We start from the raw sequence: 14,634 nt of genomic DNA, 5'->3' as shown, positions 1-14,634 counted from the left end.
AAATATATGTCTGCACTCTGCACAGTAAAAACTATCAGCGCCATGGAGCACAGACGTACACGCGCGCACGCACGCACGCACGCACGCACGCATGCATGCATGCGCGGACGGATAATGCGTGGAGCTATCAGCCATGAACGCGCATACCACCAAAATAGCACCGTGACTCACAGACCCATCGATATATTATAGAGAAGCTATAGGATCTATATATAGATCTCTGCGTCGCCATGCCTTGCATGACTACGTGAACTTGAAAGCATGTGATAGCATCGTGCTTTTGAGCATCCCAGTTGTTATTTAATGCAGTATACAGGCGAATATAGCTAGTCTTTGGATACCTACGATGTGTACACAGTTATAACAACCCGTTGGTTGCTGTTTCATATATGTGTTTAATGTTTATATGTATGTGCGTAGTAGATCTGCCACGACGAAGCGGTAGCGAGTGTAGGTACACATGGCCGGCTCGGGTGTGACTCGAGTTATTCACAGATGCGATCATGCAAAAGAAAACCAGAAACTCGGTGAGAGCGTATATACCATACATAGATGCGTGTGCAGCAATTAAGGAGCGCAATGATTAACTCGCGTGTTTTTGTTTGTTAATTAAAAATGCATTAATTATCAGCCATCCGGTCTTGGGTAATTTATAATCGCTACGTAAATAATAATGAACGATCTCGTAACCAAAATCAGTGTAGCCGATGTTATAACCAACTCGATTCTATCGAAGACGGCTAAAATATGTTGGTTATGTAATTAGGATGAATTTAGAGATCTCACAATGTACTCCTGATGTAATAGCATAGATATAGAATACAGAATCTGTATTCTATATCTCTGGTAATAGTTATCACTCTTGGCATTGCGATCTTGCAGATTTGTCACACTGCCAGCTGACGACACTACCGGATGCTGTGTTTCATCTGATGCGGAACACAACCGTGCTGACCTTTGACCTCAGCTGTAACCTGATCTCTCGTATTCCATCTAAGCTAGCGCTCAAGTTCCACTTCCTCCTAGGTGAGCCGACCCAGCGTAAACTCGTATATACGGCCGGTAACAGTAGCGGTAACGTGCACAGTCGAATTCTGAGTCACACTCTGCGTTGTCGTTGGACATCCTTCGATCCACATTTACCTCTCCTATCCGAAGCGAACTCGCGGGCCGTTAAAAATAGTAGCGTACATGACTTCATATAAGCTTATATATCAATTGAATTGTATTACATATAGATTTAGGTTAACTGCCTTTGTGTTCTTAAATTATATAGGTGTAAATGATCAGATAAGCAATAAAACAAACATTCACGATATGATACTTTCAGACCTAGATTTGTCCAGCAACAAAATAAAGGCGGTCCCCACCGAGTTGGCGGATTTGCCCGACTTGCGTTCCATAAATTTCGCCAACAACAAGTTCAGTGAGATGCCTGCAGTTATTTATCAACTGAAAACCCTCAAGGAGCTACGTGCAGATAATAACCAGATATCCGGCAAGTTCACCACACACGTTATGACATATATATACGTACCGCACGGTTAACTCTATGGCTGATATAAATAAATCATGTCGCAACTATTAACATCAGTGATCGTGATGTTGCAATTATACTATAATTTTATCTTCGTATTCGTCTGTTGTTATCAGTATCACTAGTTGTAAAACGCATTCTGCTTGTTTGCCTGTATTTCCGTACGTGCCAGCCATAGTCTACGCGCCTGTTTGCATCCATCGAATCATATATAATTTTATCCAATGTTGTACAGATTTTATACTTCAATCAGGATAAATATAGATCAATTAAAAATGTGTAATAATGTTTTTTTCTCCAATAGATGTCGACATTTCCAAATTGAGTGAAATCCGCAGCCTACGTCAGATCTCACTGCTAGAGAATCCACTCACGTCTGCTACGCATGCGCAGTTACACCTACTTAGTAGACACGTTGATGTCAGTGTTTCACCATATAGAACGACGAACGAATGTATAATGGACACCGTTGACTAATACAAAACTATTAATTATTTATATCGGTGTATAAAGCAACGATAATGATACATATATATATATAATTGATTTTTATAGACACGTATTGTTTATAATTACCTTCAGATCCGATTGCGCCAGTAAAATAAACTGTTTATTACATTTGCATTATTAGTTTTCATCTCATTTTTATGTTTCCATACCAATCTAATAAGGCAAAAGAAGTCGTAATAGTGCCGTAAACATTGATATATTGTTATATTTCATTACAATTGTGACATGGTTCTTGCCCATATAGAAAGATCATACGTTTTCTGCCAAAATTATTCAGGTAGTGCATACTTGCTACTAATATATCCTATATACCTACATGATTATGGCTTCCCTGCAAATCTAATATAAGCGTACGTGAAAGTATATATGTATTGATAAAACGTAGCATAATTCTAAGGATACCTAACAACATAACGTTATTTATACGCTGCCGGCATAGTCATTCGTTCTATAATATTGTACATCCACATTTTTGTTGCTGCAATTTCCGAACGATCTTCGCATATATATATATATACGTGCTAAAACAACCTATGCTAGTATTTATAGTATAGTAGTATAGTATAGTATTAGTATTATTTCTAGTAAACCAAAACGTGAATTTAAATTAGCATTGGTATCCGTGAATTAACGCAAATCAAACCACATGCACGAACTTATGTCGTCGGGTTATTGCAACTACTTATAAATACGGTAATAGAATGTTTAACACGTTTACATAGCATACTTTATACAGTTGTAATTCACATTACCACCTTTCCAAGTTTGATTAGTTGAATACGTATGAGCGGCTAACATATATACAGCCCTACAATTAGCAAGAGAAAACAGTCTAAAAAACAGTGGTAACATCTGAAGTTTGCGTTGCATAGCATTAATTCTGGTATGTTGATAGATCAGGCGAATTTCTATATCCCGTTGTGCGCGACGCTGCAGCCTGATTGAACGTATTGTACGCTCCGGTGCCTCTAAAAGGTTTGCTCGACACGCTTTGCGCTGTCACCTTACCCGCATGCCCGTGGTGTGCATTTTTGGCGAAAGAACCACTTCCCGTTCCAAATGCAGCGGAAGTGGCCTTTCGAGCGCCAAATGACGTCACTCCTGTGCCGAATCGCGATTGGCGGAGAGACTGCTGAATTGGGATCTCGATGCCTGTGGGAACAGCACTGGCGGGGCCGGCGTGGATTCTCAGCTCCTCTTGGTGCGGCACCGCTTGGAAGACGATCGTACCGTCGTTATTCTGCGAGAAACTGTAGTCGGCGCCCTGAGCCGTCTCCCCCTCTCCGGCGCCATCTTGCGTGAACGACTGCGTAGCGTCCTGGTTAGCGGAGCGCGTGGCGGAAACCTCGACGCCTGCCTCTCCACTGCCGTTACCTTCCCTCTCGGCCGAGCTTGTCTCCATAGTGCGAGCGATGCCGGAGCGGTACCGCTTCCCGATCACCACCGGAGCCTCCTCCGTCAGAGAAGCCGAGAAGGCTTCCGGTGGTGCTAAACTGTCGGCCTCCCTCCGCCAGTTGTTGAAGTCGAACAGACCGAGGCTGACGTAGTTCGGGGCGATGTTGTCGAGACCGAAGGCTGAAGCGTCGAGAAAACTACTGAACGTGTTCACGTCGAAGTCGGCGTTCCCAGCTGGAAGGTTTATCGTCGTGGCTCCGTTCGCTCCGACGCCCTCCGAAAATCGCGAACTCGCCGGAACAAACCTGCGAACGCCGGTTAGTCTCTGGCGAGGGAACCCGCCAAAGTTCGTGGCCGTCGTGAATCGGGGAGAAGTCAGCCTGATGTTCGGGCGGTTTATCTGCTGTTGGGTGGTAACACGAATTCCTTGCGGTTGCCGAAACTGGGATTGTCTGAACTGGATGTTACGCGTGGAAGTTTGGGGAACGTTGAAACGCGAGATCTGAGTGGTAGACCGACGCGGTAAGGGGGCACTGCCTTGGAAGCCTTGTAAGATCGGGAAGGGGCCGGCAACCTTATCGAAATCGTTGTAATACGTCTCAAGGTCGGTCGACTGCTGCGGAAGGAATTGTCGAACTTGCTTATTATTGACTCTGAAGTTCTGATCGACAATAGAAAATTGAGATAGTCCGGGCGCGTTAGTGAGGCTTCCCTGGTTATAATAGACGTTATTCCCTTGTTGCTGCGAACCTTGTCCCCCGTATAAGCCATTTCCACCGCGCGTCTGCGCGACCTGGGCAACGATGCGGTTGCCGCTGTTGGTTAGAGCCTGTGATCCGGTTGCATACTGATGACTGCCTGTGCGAAGTGATCCGGGCATCATTCCCTGTAAGGTCTGCTGCTGCAGAATGTTTCCGGCTTGCTGCGACGGTCCCTGTCTCACGTAGAACTGTTGAAGCTGTTGCCCGTTGTTAGATGACGCGCGCGCGTAGCCCTTGATGGAGGGAGAGACCGCCCGCTGTATGCGCTGTCCTGCGAATTGAGGCAGTGGTCTTCTGTTTAACCCCGGTCCGCCGAATGGTTGAGGGGGAGGATTGAAGCGCGGCCTGAACCCGTCGTTTCTGATGCGACCTCGACCTAATGGAGATAACCTCGTGCCGAAACCATTACCAGCTCTCAGTGCCTGCCCTACGAACGGTTGATTCCTAAAGCCGAATCCCTGCTGCTGCCCATTGAAGGCGCTGTAGTCGGATCTGCATGGGAGAGCGCACACACCCAGAAGCAGCAGTAGTAGTAGTAGCGACGGCCAGGACCTCTTCATTGTTCTACAAAATGTGGGAACGTGGATCGATGTAGAAAAATGTAGATTAGCTCTATAGGCACGGCGCGTGTAGCTGGATATGCCACTCGCTGAAGCAGAATATTTAGCGCATAGTCATAATAGGCAACTTTGTATACTATGAATAAATACATGAGAGTGCGTGAATATTTATGAAGATCTACTCTGCCGTACTAGCGCAGAAATATAAACTATCAAAGCAGTTGATATCGATTAGTCGGGTCTGGAATAGATGTCTCGCGATATTGCGGTTAAGGGAACGTTTCGCAAAACGGAATTTTAGTATGTAGGCTCAAATATTTCGAACTAGTTTTTAAAATGTCTTCCTTCTACCTGAAAATGGTATATGCGAAAGGCAAAACCGTAAAGCTATTTTATGCTCTGCAATTTTGGCTCAAATATTAGAGAGCTTTTACTTTCATCCGGAGATTACAATTCATTTTATATTGGTAAAATATATCATATATAATTATATGTCTATTTTATTATTTGATATTCTGAATTATGGCACTAGTAACGTAACTCGTATAACGGGTTAAATTGCCTAATAAAGTCAGACATGGCAAAAGTTATAATCGATACGTTTTTGTTCACCCTGATATTATAATATAATTAACGTGCGGAACTGAATATAGAATACAACAGTACTTGACGGATAATTATCCAAAATTCCAATCCCATATTTCGACAAAATAGAAATACCGAAGTTTAAGCATGTTATCAAGAGCTAATAATACCTATGTATAATATAGTATTATACATTATACATACATTATGTATTATACAGTAGTATAATAATATAGTGGTATACCTATGTATGTATAATATACAATATCTATGCATACCTAGTTAATAATGTATTATAAGTTCTTGATGTTATATGCCTTACCTGTGATTCGCCTGCGTTGTACTTTGCATTAGAAAACTCCGCGAGCACCCGAAACCAATCTACGGCCTCACGGAGCGGCGATCGCCCGTTTTATATCTAGCTATGACGCCCTGTGGACCAACTGACCCGTATAGCCAGCCCCGTGACTCCCGCTTACTCCCGACATGCGTCTACGACACGGACCCGCGGGTAGAGATTAGTGCCGTGACTTTCGGCAGCCCGCCGGGCCCACATGAGGCGCTCCGAGTGTAGGCTACTACACGTTACAATGGCAGCATTCGAAATCCACGTTATGCATCCGGTATGCGGCCAACCGCCCTGCCTGATTGTTCTGCTATATAATCGTAAGGAGACGGCATGCACCTGGTTTAACTTTCCGTTTTAGCATCGATTATTCAAATCGGCACTTGACATAGATATCAATTAAGGTGGCGGTTTCGTCCAGTGTAGGTATTTGCTCGCGCAGAGCTTTAGAAAACGCGGGCGGTATTTCCTTGTACTTATCGCGCGAACGAATTGAGATTCGTCGTTGAACGGCAGGTGATGTTTTTGCATTTTGTTATGGTAATGTGTTCCGTTTTGCTCGCATGTAGCTCGTGCCTTTTTTGTGCAAGTTAGACGAGACGCGCTCAGTTAGTCACTTAGTGTGCTCCTCGATCAGGCGAATTGAGTTTAGTTTAGTTAGGCGAATTAGTGTTGCGAATTTAGCAATTGTTTATATATATATCCGCTCTTGATAATATAGGCATATATATATATAATAATAATTTAGGCATGACGTAGAGATGTACTTCTCGAAAGCTCGCAAATTAAAATTTAATGACCCCTTACGGCTTACGTATTTTTAACATTTGTTTACCTAAATAGGTAAATAGGTATAATTAATAACCCTAACCCTAATAAATAGGTATTTATTAGCTCTTGATATATATATATATATACAGGCCCGTAGCCAGCTTTATACTGGGGGGGGGTCGTTTTTAAATGTTTGCAATTTGTGAGGGCGCGAAGCGACCGAGCGAGGGAGCATAGCGACCGAGCAGGGGGAGGGTGGGGACACCCCCCTCCCACACGATGGAGATTTTGCAATTATCACACTAAAATGGAGCGATCTGGTGCATACTTGAGGTGAAATTCTTGCACATTTTCAAATGGAATTTTTTTCTTTTTTTTTTGGCTCGGGGGGAGGTTCGTGCGAACCCCCCGAACCCCCCCTGGCTACGGGCCTGTATATATATATATATAATTTCAATTTATATATCCGACAAGGGAAATGTAGGCCTAAGCATTTTTTGACAAAATTAGCGGCATATTTTATAGCATATAAACGTGATAAGATTACATAGATATACAATATACACATTATAACACAATGTTACAATCGCGGAGTAATTATATAACTATGTGCGTACGGTGCGCATGCTTCGTCTGAAACTTCGTCTGTTTACGTGGCATTTTATACCAGAAACGCTCAACATAATGCTCGCTGATTTTTGTACACTTGCAGAATTTGTGGCATGTTTATGAAATTGTGCAGCATTCGCCCTACACACATGGATGAATGCATGGATGGATAGATGGATGGATGGATGGTGGATGAATGGATGGATGGATGGATGAATGGATTGATGAATGAACCGACGGATAGATATAGATTGAGGAAGTAAGGGAAATGGGAGAAAGAAAGCGAGCGAGAATGTGTGCGTGCGGTTACGTACGTACGTGCGCGCGTGCTTGTGCGCGCACGTGTTTAGTATATACAGGAATTGTAATTGAAAAGTACACAATTACTAATGTGAACATCAGCACCGCATGCGTCATGAATAACTCCTTACTGATGACAAGTTCTGATGAAGAGAATGGCACGAGACGTTATTCAACTACATATTTTACCGCTATAGTGTCAATAACGATCATTTTTACCATCAGTCGTAATTTTTTTTTACCTAACACCATGAGTGCGTGATGTTTTCCTCTAGAAATTAACGTTAGCGTTAAAATGTAAAATTATCGAAATGATTGAATATCGAACTACGAGACATTCCAAACACACCTGATATAACTCAGCAGGTAGCTAGGAAGTAGGCTACATAGTCGTTATCCCGCTAGTCTGCTCGTAAATGGCATTTATTCCTATTCACACCGCATTTCGCACGACGTAAATATGTGAAAGAAAATTGGCTTTAGAAGCTGAAGAAGCTTTGGAAACTGAACAATGCCACTGCTAATATAGTGAGCGGCCTACATATCTTGACCTTTATTGTTAATTGCTGGCGCAGTCTCATGTACGCGCGAGAACACAGTATACACGCACACGCACGCACGCACACATATGCACACACACACGACACACCTATATACACGCATGCACACACACAGATGCGCACACACACGTACACGCATGCACACACACACATAAATGCGCACACACACGTACACGCATGCACACAAACACGCACAAGCAAACATGCATCCACGCACAAACACACACGGACGCACCCACACGCATACACGCATGGGTACACGAACACACACGCAACTGAACACGTCGCTCTCACGTACACAGAAGGCGAATCGATCGAGTGTCTATACTCTCAAAATCGGTTGTATAACGTCGACTCAAATAGGAAAGCTAAAATCTTACCGATATGGAGGCACACTAACGGATCCAGAGGGGGGCATCATTACTGTGTCCAACCGCCCGGTAAAAGATTCTAAAACTGAAAACCAGTGAAAAACGCGAAACACTGATTTAGCAGCATTTCAAACCTCAATTTTTCTTATTTCACCCCTAATTTACTTCCCACCGGATGCCAGAAATTACCTTCGAAAGCACTAAAATGCTCGGCTGGACCCCCGCTGGCGACCAGCGCTTACAGTGTTCCAACATACACCCTTCATCGATACAGTGAAAAAAATACACGGGGGCTCGGTACGATTTAGCCCCCGAAATGCCCAAAAGAGCCCCGGAAATGCAAAAAGAGCCCCCGGAAATTTGCATAGAGTTCAATGCAAACCAAATTTTAAAGTACTATTTTCATGCACGCGAGCTTGAAAAGTAGCCCCCGAAAAATAAATTTTACATTTTTTCTCTGCATCGATAGTATATCCCCTCCCCCGCTGACCCATTCATTGATCCATCACTGGTAAGCCAACCACTGCCTGACTGGTCTTGCAAGCTATGCGGTGACGCTGCTTTCACGTAAACATGCAACAACGCCTTTCACAACAAACAATAACAACAACAACAATAACCACAACTAAAACTGGTAACGAACTCCGGAACAAAACCCACCGACACTCAGAGCCGTCAAAGCGCATGCAATTGCCTCTAACGGATTAACAAAAAACGTGCTTAGCAGGACGCAGAGTGAGAGCAGCGCGAATATATCGTGGTTGGTTACTCGTGGTGTATGCGAGTCGCTCCGACTCAAGATTGCACACTAGAATATAGCTGTTCCTGAAATGTAAACCCGCGGGTCATGCATCGAGTGAAAACACTCACTGCCTATAGGTGTTTGTGCGAATGTACGGCTATTATACTGAAACAATAACGCGTCCCCGTTTCCACTACGTTAGTTTCGTTCATAAAAACTGAACCACTGGGTCGTGTAGCACTTTATATAGTCTGCAAATTAACTCTCAACTTTCTTTCGTTCGTATGTAAGACGCGCGCGTAATAACAGATATTAGCTATAGGCTATCGCGCGCGTGGAGTGTATGAAGAATTGAACATGCAGATTAGAAAAAGGAATATATCAGGGGCGTGTACAAGATTTGTACCAGGGGTGGGGGGTCTAACCGTAACCCAAACTTGCAAGCACGCGAAGGAAAGCGTCCAGAATTTTTTTGAAATTAGACTCCCTTAGATGCGTTTTCTGCGCGAGCAGGGGGTGGGGGTCCGGACCCCCTGGACCCCCCCCCTGTACAGCGGGGGGCCTTGTATATATATATAATATATATATATATATATATATATATATATATATCAAGAGTCAAAATGTTCTATTATGGACTCTTGATATATATATATATATGGGTATATGTATATTTGTAATGTAGAATATGGTGTCATATTTGTCATGGCTATAAAATTAACATCACATACATATCCCATATATATATATATATACATATACATACATATACATATACATATACATATACATATACATATACATATACATATACATATACATATACATATACATATACATATACATATACATATACATATACATACACATACATACATATATACATATATACATATATATACATATACATATACGTAATACACATATGGTTCCACCCTGCATAATTTACGCACATATATACAGTTGTACAGGCTACAGCTGGTGCAAATAACATGTCGTGTAGCAACGCTTTCCGTGGCTCAGTAGTGCGCTCGCTAGCTGCAGAATATATAATAGCACGGTATCTACGAGCTGCCGCTACCACTCCCGTGGTCTACGAGCCATTGCCGCCTAACATGTGCGACCCCGGCTCCCGATAATGGGATATTATTGTGCGACCAGACGCACGTGGTCGATAGTGAGTCCGTCCATTGGATAATGATGTTATTGGATGCGTGACGTCACCGGCCTATAATAATAACACTCGATCCAAAATGGCTGATGGACAAGAAAGGCTTGACAGCGTTCCTGACTTGTCGGTGATCTCGGCGGACTGCGAGGCCATTCCTGTGATGGATGATTTCGAAGTTGGCGTAGAGTTTGCCGACGACGAAAATGACCAAATGGTGGCGGAATGCGAGGGCTCGACGCGGAATACACAGATCGCAACCCGCAATGCCCTTTCTGCGATGCGTTCTTACTGCCAGGGTCGTCACGTAGACATCGACAACATAACGGACAAGTCTCAACTTCTTGACATATTGTGCGATTTCTATAGTAACGTTCGCAGGCGAGATGGTACTGTGTACTCGAGAGGATCGATGTGTTCCATTAAGTGGGGCATAGCGCGGTATTTTTTCCGCTCCAGACGATGGGACATCGTTAAAGATCCGTACTTCGTACCGGCAAATGCCGTGTTTAAAGCCCAGTGCTCGCAGCTGTCTCGACAAGGCCGATGTGCAATAAAGCACCGGACAGAAGTAACTCCGGCAGATATACGCAAGTTATACTACGGGCCGATTACGAACACTAGTACTCCTCACGGGCTACAGAATAAGGTCTGGTTAGACGTAATGATGTACTTGAACCCGGGAGGCAGACAAACGTTGCGGATGCTCACGAAAGAGGCGTTCATCATCGGGGAGGACAACGGGCGCGGATACATACACCTGGACAGCGCCTTCCACGAAGACAATGGCTTTACTAATGCAAGTATTACGTCTGGAAGGATGTGTCAACGACCAGGTACTAAAGATAAACATGTCAAAAAGTGTCACAAGTCCTATATATAGATCTGGTAGTGGTATAGATCTATTGTGCATGCACTTGTATTTATAACTTTATGATATATATATATATATATAATATATATGGCAGTTTCTCCTAACCCTTTACGTGTGGTTCCCTGTGGTTGCACCCCGGCCTTATATGGGGAGACGGGTTGAGGTGAGGCACAGAGGTATAGAGATGGGGTAGCAGAGAGGAAAGAATGAAAAGAGGGTGGAATGCGAAGAAGGGAGCTAAAAAACAAAACTATGTCTAGCAGAAACAAATTATTAATCATAAAAATAATATAGGTAAACTCTATATATATAGTGTCTCTATGTATTTCTATGGTTGGTAATCTTTGCCATTGTGTGGACTCTCGATCTCATATAGCTTATTTACCTAATATTAGTTGTAGTTATCAGAATTAAGTGATTTTGTATGGCATTTATACGTTTACACTCTTTACATCTTTACATGTTGCTGCTGTCTAAATTTCGTTACGAATTATAGTATGCAGCTGTTCCTAAATCGTTTTCATCATCTTTGCTAATTCGTTCGTGAGACATTACCATGTACCCAGTCTGGGACTGATATCTGTTGTGCAGGACTGGGTAATTTTTATGGATGGTACTATAGTATAGGTTATACAAGTTTATATATAGTCGAAATCTTAGTTTTTGGAACTAAATCAGGCCTGGCTGGGTAAGTTACATCTGTAGGATATTCTAATGTACTGAGGTCTAATTCATATGTACAGTATATATGTATTCTGTATATAAAAATATCCAAAAGTTATCAGGGTCATAATTGTTATTAGGCTCCTCATTATTTGTATCATTTCTGACCTGCTCCAGCAAAACCAGGATTAAGTAGGAAATTCTACAAATTGAGTTATGTGCATATCTGAATAGATCATTTAATTACCTTTAAAATGATATATAATATTTGGCTATATAGGAGAATTGACCGATCTACAGCAATTTGAAGATCGGAAACCGACTTATTCCGGAATATGCAGCTTTTGAGATAAAGCGTTTCGGGTAAGGGATGAGCGGGGATGAGTGGTCAATTAAGTCAGAAGTCTCTTAAAAAATATTTTTTATTTTTTCATTTTTTTAAATTAAAAATGACCATAATAATCTAGAGATATCTGAACCTATATATCCGGATTAAATATGCACTTAGGAACTTATTTTTGTAAAAAAATCATTTTTGTCCAGGTAGGCCATTTTCAGCATTGACATGTGTGCGTGCTCATTACTCAAAACAATGATTTGCGACTTAGTCCGTATTATGCTGGAGCGGGTCACATTTGTACTTTCATGTAGCAATTGTCTTTCTCGATCAGCCAGATGGATTGTAAAATTTAGTAAACCCCTGGTGATTCTGTAATTTCTGGTAACAAACAATGCTAAATAAATTTACAAACAAATCTGCCTTCATGGGGGCATACTTGACATTATTACCTAATATAAGCAGCATTCAAGGGCGGATCTAGCTTTCACGGGATGGGGGGGGGGGGTTGTTGATATTTGAGTGAAGGCGGGGAATACCCAGTTTCTATCAGCCTGCAGACTGACTTTTTTATTTTTGTCCCCATTTTACTAGTATTGTAACATTAGTTAGTGGCTGAATGGGGAGGGTGATTGCAACCCAGCCCCCAACCCCCCTCTAGTCTAGATCTGCCACTGGCATTTATTCTTAAAAAATGATGTGTTCGTCTTTAATCAATATTTTTATAATTGTCCACTGATTTCCTTCTTCACCATATTCAAGAATGTGACATTGTTTTCCCATACAAAGTGTGAATGTAATCTGCCAAGAAATACAGATAAATATATTTATAATAGATTTTTTAATTAATATTCTTATTGATATTATTTATTATATATTTATTTGATATTAACATCACGAGGGTAGCATGGTAAAATCAGCAACTTATAAAGTGGGTTCTCTTGTAAGAATTAGTTTTACTCTGTCCAGTATATATATGTTCTTTATAATGTTTTGCAATCTGAAGCAGTGCAATTGGAATTTGTAAATGTGAAGCTACTGGTTACCAGCTAGGAATATGATTAATTGCTCCTGGTTGCAGGAAATCCAAGGTGCCCGTATGCCAGCTTCATGAAGTATGCATCAAAGTTGTCACCTCTTATCAATGCATTCTGGCAGCGTCCGTTTGAAGCAGCAGAAGAGAGTGACTCGATCTGGTACAACAGTACTGCAGTCGGAGAGCATTTTCTTGGAGGCATGATGCAGAGACTTTCTAGGGAAGCAGGACTCTCTCAGGTGAGCCCAGCTGGTAATATTCGTTAATATTCTCCAGGCTGCACTACATGCAGATAGAAGACTGTAATATTAGTCATTGTATATATATATGAATCCGAAATACATGTAGTGTTCCGTTAGAAATCATGCGTAATTGTATTGCTCACGGGGAATTGCACGAAGTTTTTATTTTTGCATAGATCTGTCCTGCATAGTCTTGGCGTGGGACTAGTCTAGATACAATACTCCCTCAGATATCCCCTTCCCTGACAATGCATACAGCCGCCCATAATTAATATGCTTCCATTGGCAATAGGCAATATCTTCTCCTAGGCAGTCTTTCCTCCCATACAGTATCATTCTTGCCAATGTCTAACCGAAAATAATTGTCCATGGAGTCCTTGTCACGTCGTAAGAATGTGTTTAATATTCTTTAAATTAAAGGGACAGTAGCCGCTAGGATTTTACTGCATACAACTGTACTTACTGTATAACAAATCGTCTATACCCACATGTATTTGTCACCAGATACTTAATTAATTATTTACACATCAACGCTACGAAATTTGAACGGCGCCATGACACCCGCGACCAGGCTGCCACCCTGAAAAAGTTGCGTATTTGCATTTTTATTTTGCAGGTAAATGACCGAGGGCTAATCACAAAAGTGCAATTATATTTATACCTAAATGCTATTTAACCGAACGATATTCATATTAGGGCAAATTTATCCATATTATAACTGAAACTATATGTCGTTTATAAGATATTACAATCTTTTTGCTTTTAAATGAATAAATAAGAAATACCCTCGGTCTGTCCCTCGGTCTGTAGCCCTTGGCTGGAAAGTGGTTTTGCGCAACTTCTCAGATCGTGCGCTTTGGAGTGGCGCCACCGTCGTTGTTTGATTACGTAGTCGTTAGTTTTAAAACATTTAAAAAAAATATTTCTAATGGTGATTGAACCATGAAACTTTTTATGTAGCGCAAAAAGGGAGAGTTTACTCTAGGTTCTAGGGTTATTTTCAGCTAATTTAGGTTATAATTAAAAACTAGGGTCTCCGGAACGGCAAAAATGTAAGATCTGCATGGTAACTAAACTTAATGCTCTGGAACGAGATATTCTTAAAAATGCGATGCACTGGAACGAAAGTTTAGGGTTAGGGTTGAACATAGGGGGTCTCTCCCGCGGCACATACCTACCATGCAATATATATATATATGGAGTGCCCCCTCCACCGACCCAGCACGACTCAGTTAAGCTGAGAGGGTCTATGTCCCCCGGGGTACTG

General features: G+C 42.0%; 3 protein-coding genes across 3 annotated transcripts; 2 read left to right on the top strand and 1 right to left on the bottom strand.

Annotated features, from left to right (window-relative positions):
* Positions 1-240: 240 nt before the first annotated feature.
* Positions 241-2,161, top strand: LOC106821511 (leucine-rich repeat-containing protein 18-like). The gene is made up of 4 exons (XM_014826358.1): positions 241-527; positions 883-1,026; positions 1,331-1,498; positions 1,842-2,161. Exons 1-4 carry the CDS (start codon positions 461-463, stop codon positions 2,012-2,014), a joined length of 552 nt encoding a protein of 183 aa, XP_014681844.1. The 5' UTR covers positions 241-460; the 3' UTR covers positions 2,015-2,161.
* Positions 2,162-2,227: 66 nt separating this feature from the next.
* Positions 2,228-5,750, bottom strand: LOC106821510. The gene is made up of 2 exons (XM_014826357.1): positions 5,671-5,750; positions 2,228-4,767 (listed from the first exon to the last, which is right to left on the bottom strand). The coding sequence occupies exons 1-2, from the start codon at positions 5,697-5,699 to the stop codon at positions 2,922-2,924; spliced, it is 1,875 nt and encodes a 624-aa protein (XP_014681843.1). The 5' UTR covers positions 5,700-5,750; the 3' UTR covers positions 2,228-2,921.
* A 4,550-nt stretch (positions 5,751-10,300) lies between these two features.
* On the top strand, positions 10,301-13,364 carry LOC106821485 (the record flags this gene model as incomplete). Its single annotated transcript, XM_014826311.1, is given in 2 exon segments — positions 10,301-11,051; positions 13,171-13,364. Coding segments are annotated over 2 exon segments (945 nt in total), but the record flags the coding sequence as incomplete, so codon positions are not given.
* Positions 13,365-14,634: the final 1,270 nt, after the last annotated feature.

This window comes from Priapulus caudatus, unplaced genomic scaffold (genome assembly GCF_000485595.1).
Source record: "Priapulus caudatus unplaced genomic scaffold, Priapulus_caudatus-5.0.1 Scaffold75, whole genome shotgun sequence".
NCBI classification, from domain to species: Eukaryota; Metazoa; Priapulida; class Priapulimorpha; order Priapulimorphida; family Priapulidae; genus Priapulus; species Priapulus caudatus.
The sequence above is the reverse complement of the archived record's forward strand: the minus strand, read 5'-3'. Positions and strand labels throughout refer to the sequence as shown.

Bases quoted from the DNA above. Each gene is read 5' to 3' on its own strand.
- LOC106821510 (XM_014826357.1), bottom strand. From the start codon at position 5,699: ATGCAAAGTACAACGCAGGCGAATCACAG. The intron at 4,768-5,670 runs GTAAGGCATATA...CACATTTTGTAG, and splicing joins ACAACGCAGGCGAATCACAG to AACAATGAAGAGGTCCTGGC.
- LOC106821511 (XM_014826358.1), top strand. From the start codon at position 461: ATGGCCGGCTCGGGTGTGACTCGAGTTATTCACAGATGCGATCATGCA. The intron at 528-882 runs GTGAGAGCGTAT...GCGATCTTGCAG, and splicing joins AAAAGAAAACCAGAAACTCG to ATTTGTCACACTGCCAGCTG. The intron at 1,027-1,330 runs GTGAGCCGACCC...TGATACTTTCAG, and splicing joins CAAGTTCCACTTCCTCCTAG to ACCTAGATTTGTCCAGCAAC.